Consider the following 6,000-nt stretch of genomic DNA (forward strand, 5'->3'; position numbering starts at 1 on the left):
TCTAAAAATGTTTTGTCTGTCTGTTAAAATAATGTCGCCACAATATGCTTGTCTTATGTCTGTGTGAGTATGTGTGTTCATTTACACAATATGCTTGTCTTATGTCTGTGTGAGTATGTGTGTTCATTTACACAATATGCTTGTCTTATGTCTGTGTGAGTATGTGTGTTCATTTACACAGTATGCTTGTCTTATGTCTCTGTGAGTATGTGTGTTCATTTACACAGTATGCTTGTCTTATGTCTGTGTGAGTATGTGTGTTCATTTACACAATATGCTTGTCTTATGTCTGTGTGAGTATGTGTGCTCATTTACACAGTATGCTTGTCTTATGTCTGTGTGAGTTGGCACAGTATGTTTGTTTTATGTCTGTGTGAGGATGTAGGTGTGTTTATACAGTATGTTTGTCTTGTTTCTCTCTGAGTGTGTGTTTTATGATCTGTAAGACCTATAACTCCAGATTACAACAGCTCTGGAGAAATACAAACATGTGGGTAACCTCCATTTTGACCCCACCACAATTTTGGGTAAGAGTACCCACATATGCTAGTATTCTTTAACTTATTAAAATATTCTTTTTTATCTTCTTACATTTACTACCATTGGTAAGCTGTAACTAATTGGGTAAAATACATGTCTAAATTTAACTTATATGTCTAATTTAACTAACAGGTAATGTTACCCAATTCTCAAGTGCCTTTACAGATCTGACAGTATGGCATTTTAAAAAAAAGCTTCTAACACGGAGACATGCCAGCTCCTGCAGCATCCTATAGCTCCTCCAAGAAGATGCATGGTTACAGTAGACCTTCCACCTCAAGCCTTGCCTTTGGGGATGGCAAAGCCACCCACACAGCAAAAAGTGGGCTTTCACCTCATCAGCTTCCTGGATGTTACACCGGGGATCAATCTTCTCAGCCTGCCAAGAGAGGTAGACTAAATCCCCTCCCCCCTGCCGCCCAGAAAAATCTTCAGGCCTCTTATACTCTGCAGCTAATGGCAAGTACTGCGTCTAAGGCTGGTCAAGAAATAAGGAGAGACTTGGGAATGCCTGGGTAACAAAAAAAAAAAAAAAAAAAAAAAAAAAGCTGTCTTATTTTTGCTCATGTATCCCTCTTAAATTTGTCTAATGACATTTGATGACTTAAGGTACTGGTAGCTCATTACTTCATTTGTTAAGTTTCCTGCTAAAAATGCAAATCGGTGTACCTCTTTAACAGGTTTCATAGTCCAGGATTAACAGGTTTCAGGTATACTTAAAAAATCCAGAGTTTCCAATTTTCTTTAATTGTTTTCTAAAATGATTTGTTTTAGCTGTCTTACAGACACCTGCAGATTTTTCTAAAAGTTTTGCTACTTTATCAAGAAATCTGGTCTGGTAAAAACTAACAGTCTCCACCCATTTTTTAACCCCACCCATTTTTTAAGCATATTTTACTCCTGCTGTCTGGTCCAAGACCAACTTACAAAGGGCCCTCCAGACAACATCAACACCTGCACAAGCTCCTGGGTCTTCACCATTGGGACCAACTTTCCTGGCTCAAGGACACCTGCCAACTAAAATCTGGTTTTAAAAGTGCATATCTGCTCTCTTGTCTCACTTATACACCCAAGCCTCACCTGTACACCCAGGGCGCTTCTCTGTTCCATTCTTCTCATGGCCAGCCCCATTCATAGGGCCAATAATAACATTTTTTTTTTCCACCTAGCCACCTGCCTTCTCATTTCCCTCCAGGAACAGCTGCCTAAGATCTCCAGGATGACAGTAAACCAGATGCTGCGCTCCAGCCGCACCTCTCACTGAGTGTGAGTCCACCAACTCCCAGCTCTCCCCTCTCCCACATCGCCCCATGCTGGCAGGAAGTAACCACACTTGAGCCGGCATCCCTTTATCCAAAAAAAGTCTAGAATGTTTGGTTAAAAGCATCACCTTAGTACCTTAGCACCCCTTTATACAAAGAATCTGGATTATTTAGTTAGGGGGCTTTACCCCAGCCCCTTGGCCTCCATTTTTGGAACCTTGAGTGAGAAGTTCTATTTCAGAGCTTCCTCCCCTGGGAGTTGCCTCGGCCCAAACTCCACCTCCGAGAAAGCCAACCAAATAGTCACTCCTCCACAGGGAAGGTCAAGACCACTCCCACAGGCTATTTAAACTGCCCCCCAGAGAGTGAACACGTGGTCTCCCGGTTTCCCGTGGTCTTTCAGTTCTCTGTTCCCTTCTTTATGTTTTCCTGGGGGCCACCTAGGAGTGTTGGCAGCCATTAAACCTGGGCATCTTCTAACTCAGTCTTAATTGGTCTGATCAGGTTTATTTGTGTCGGCAGAGAGGTTGGTTGTCTAAGGAAAAATACTTATCAATCCCCAGAAAGTAGAAAGGAGACTATGAGAAAGGGGAAGGTGTCTTTGGTTGGAGAAGGTGGAAGAATGTATGTGGCATGAAAGTGCAAGTTTCGTATTGGGGTGGGGAGATTGGGAGGAATGGCAACTAAAGTTGATGTTGCATGGAAAACCATAAAGAAATAAAATACTTAATACACATTCAAAAAATTAAGTTCAAACAAAGATACTTCTTATAAGTGAATAAAGTTGCTCTCAGAAACCAAAGATTATTAAATAAAAAAATCTATCACCAGAGGTGGACTAGTCTTCAATGAGTTAGAGGTTGGAAGACTCCTAAGCTGCCACCCAAAACAGTATAGGCAAACTACCAGTACCGTGGGGTGCACACCAGAACTAGATAGTCCTGGTGGTGGCATTCTAATGTTGATGGCACCACCTTCTTGGTTGCAAAACACAGAGATCAAGCTGGACCTGAGCTGAAAACTTCCATTCTACTTGTCATCCCTTGATAGTGCCAGGTGGTGCTATGTAGGCTGCAGGGGAAGAATCATCACCAATTCATCTGTGGACCCTGTGTGTGATCATACTGACCAGCTAGACAAGGTAACCCCACTGGTGCAACAGTGGCAAGTCTGTTAATGGGATAATCAATGTTTTATGTAACTCTAATGTCTGGAGAGGTCATGGGACTTTGTGGGAGCAGCTACTGTGGTTCTTTTACTAAGTGGACATGATGTGCTATCAAATTACCTTTTAAATAACTGTATTTATGCCCATGAATTCCCACAAATGTTAATTGTGACCAGAGAAGCTTTATTATGCAGTGGTAATTTCAGATACTCATAACTGGTCAAAGTACTGAGAATAAGGGATTGTTGCAAGCCCAGAAATAAATGGAACATCTCTGTCACCCCCTCCAAGACTCAGAACTATCCCTGAAGATCAGGAAGATCATCAGGATCAGAAAGAATTTAAACCCCAAAGAAAAGGGAGAGTGCTTTGGAATGCTGACCATCTGTTGAGCTCTGGAATTCACACAAGCAACCTGTCCTGAAAAGTGTGAGAACCAAGTTGGTCTTATCCCTCCTGAGGACCTAGATGCTGTCAATGGTTGATAGGAGACGAGGCATCTTGTCATTAGTGTAACACTGGTAAGGTACCCTGCTTCTAAAACAAACCCCACACATTCTCCTCTATGTGACCCCAATGCAATTCATTGATTTGTATTGTATAAATAACTATAAATAGACATGAAAGTAGAATAGGGACCAGATTGGAAAGGAAGTGCAGCAGTAGAAGTGTAAGGGGAAAAGAAAGCATTAGCAGCGCATGCATATGGACTAAACACACTCTGAAAAAGTATGAAAATGCCATAATGAAATTCATCATTACTTATAATTAATATGCAATCATAAACATTTTAAAAGACAAAATAATAATGAACAAATGAGGACTATAATAACATAAACACTACAAAATAGTTTAAAAGTCAGTAATTAATAAACACTTTTCCAATAACTTCTAAATATTAATGTTCTCAATCATCAGTTCCCCAATCACCAGACATAGACTGAAGGTAAAAGAAATGCGTGAGGCAGAAGATCATGGGACTCGGAGTTCTAGAGCTTAAGGGTTTTGTTTTGTTATCGTGTGTGTGGGTGTGTGTGATCTTAAAGTTGTTCATGAGCAGCGGAGGAGCTGGAGATCCAGCCAGAAGCCATGCTGCCCTGAGCAACCACTCACCACACCCCTCCCCTGCACTGCCACTGCCAGTAAGGCGGTGGCTTCCTACACACCAACAGCTAGCAACAAGAGCTGAAGTTTTCTTAGCCACAGTAAAAGGATGTGAACTGAAGAAAACACATCTGCTTAAAAGTTTAAAAAAGCAGAGCTGTAGTTTGTTGACACACTTGTACTGGATTCATACGCATGCATATCAGGTGCAAGGCACACAACTCACAGCTCCTGCTCCTGTGAGTTCCCCTTGCAACTGCTGACTGCTTTGCCCTTTGATTCCTAATCTCCATGTTCAACAAAGAATGACCTTTGTGGCTAAACTCAAAGTCAAGCTACAATGATTGTACAGAATATGTGAAGATATCTGCCCTCAGATTATGAGCCATAGCTTACACCCCTCCCACCAGTGGCACTGTCAGATTGCAGAGACTGCATGGTGGAGATGTCCATCCTGAAGGACTCAGCCACTGTGGCCTTCTGAGACACACAGTCTCACGAGAAGGTATTAAATAAATCTGTAGGTGCCACAATGTACCTACCACTTGTCACCCTCACCAAGGAAGACTGAAGTTTAAGGCTCTGAGAGTGACTATGGTAATGAGAATATCAAGGCTGCTGGCAAGCTCGGGGTCACCACATGAAGCATCCTGCCTATGGTTATGGACGGGACAGCGTATTCCACCTCCTGACACATTATCAATCTATATCGGCAGTACCCATCTGTACCATGTGCTTGGGGAAGGTACATGCATACAGAGCGTGGAACAGATCTGTGAGGTGGCTCCAGTAGCGTCTCTATCCATGATGAGACACTGGGCCTTATCGGCTTTGGTGACACCAGGCAGGCACTTGTGGTTCAAGCCAAGGCCTTCAGATTTCAAGCCATAATTTTTTTACCCCTACTTGTACGATAGGATAGAGTAGTCCCTGGGTGTGTGGAAGTTCTACAACACGTAGGACTTGCTGCATCAGAGCAACTGCATCTCCTTGTACTGCAATCTGAAGGAGCATCACCACACCAGCAACTTCACTATCAAGCAGATAAGACAAAGTATTCCTTGTGAATGAGGTGGCCTGGAGGATGAGAAAGCCTTAACTCAGGCCCTCAAAGGAAGATTACTAGGGGCAAGTCTCCATGTGCATGAATTTGAGCCCACGTGTACGAATAGCTTCATTCAGGCAGGGTCAGTTGAAAGATGCTCAAAAAAAAAGAGTGGGGGGAGGAAGGAAGGGAAGGAAAGAAGAAAAGAAAAAGAAGGAAGGAAGGAAGGAAGGAAGGAAGGAAGGAAGGAAGGAAGGAAGGAAGGAAGGAAGGAAGGAAGGAAGGAAGCTGCACTAAACCTCATCTGCATGCCACAAATGTCCTGGTACAGTGAACAGGTGTCTCTAAGGATAAGGGAGACAGCAGCCACTGAGATCCATGGTGCAATTACAGGTCACATCCAAGAATGCTTACTAAACTGTGTTAACAACGAGCTCTTGGTTATTTCAACTCTTTGGCTAGTCATAGACCAGCCAGCAGTCCATCGCAAGCTCAGCATCCTCCTACAGCCATGGATTCCAGTGACTCACAGTCTCCTCCATAGTAACACATCCTTCCCAAGCTCTCATTCTCAAACAGACCACAAAACACAATTGAGAACACCCAAGCAATAGCAGGGAATTCCGAAAGATGCATGTAAGAATTCATATAAACTTGGGATCAAGAGACAGTGGAAAACAGATGAACCAAAAACTCCTGTACAGAGAAGTGTCTCTTACATCTGAGCAGCACACTAAAGAGGCAAGCTTGTTGTGAGTTAGTAAAATCTTCCGATGATGGGGTAGGGGGAAGAAGGAAAAAGAAAAAATAGTATCACGTTTCACACACTGTACTCAAATATATTTTCTCAGTTTCAGATCCTTGGCTATTTTATTGAGTGG

At 42.6% G+C, this 6,000-nt stretch overlaps 1 protein-coding gene and 1 pseudogene across 1 annotated transcript in view; one reads left to right on the forward strand and one right to left on the reverse strand.

Annotated features, from left to right (window-relative positions):
* The window catches only part of LOC130889861 (formin-2-like), a 167,522-nt gene extending 165,847 nt beyond the window's left edge, over positions 1–1,675 (reverse strand). The window contains 1 exon segment of the mRNA XM_057793798.1: positions 1,621–1,675. Coding sequence (XP_057649781.1) covers positions 1,621–1,675 — 55 coding nt within the window.
* Positions 1,676–4,379: 2,704 nt separating this feature from the next.
* Positions 4,380–5,733, forward strand: LOC130889862 (C-terminal-binding protein 2-like; annotated as a pseudogene).
* Positions 5,734–6,000: the final 267 nt, after the last annotated feature.

The sequence above is a fragment of the Chionomys nivalis genome, chromosome 18 (assembly GCF_950005125.1).
Source record: "Chionomys nivalis chromosome 18, mChiNiv1.1, whole genome shotgun sequence".
NCBI classification, from domain to species: Eukaryota; Metazoa; Chordata; class Mammalia; order Rodentia; family Cricetidae; genus Chionomys; species Chionomys nivalis.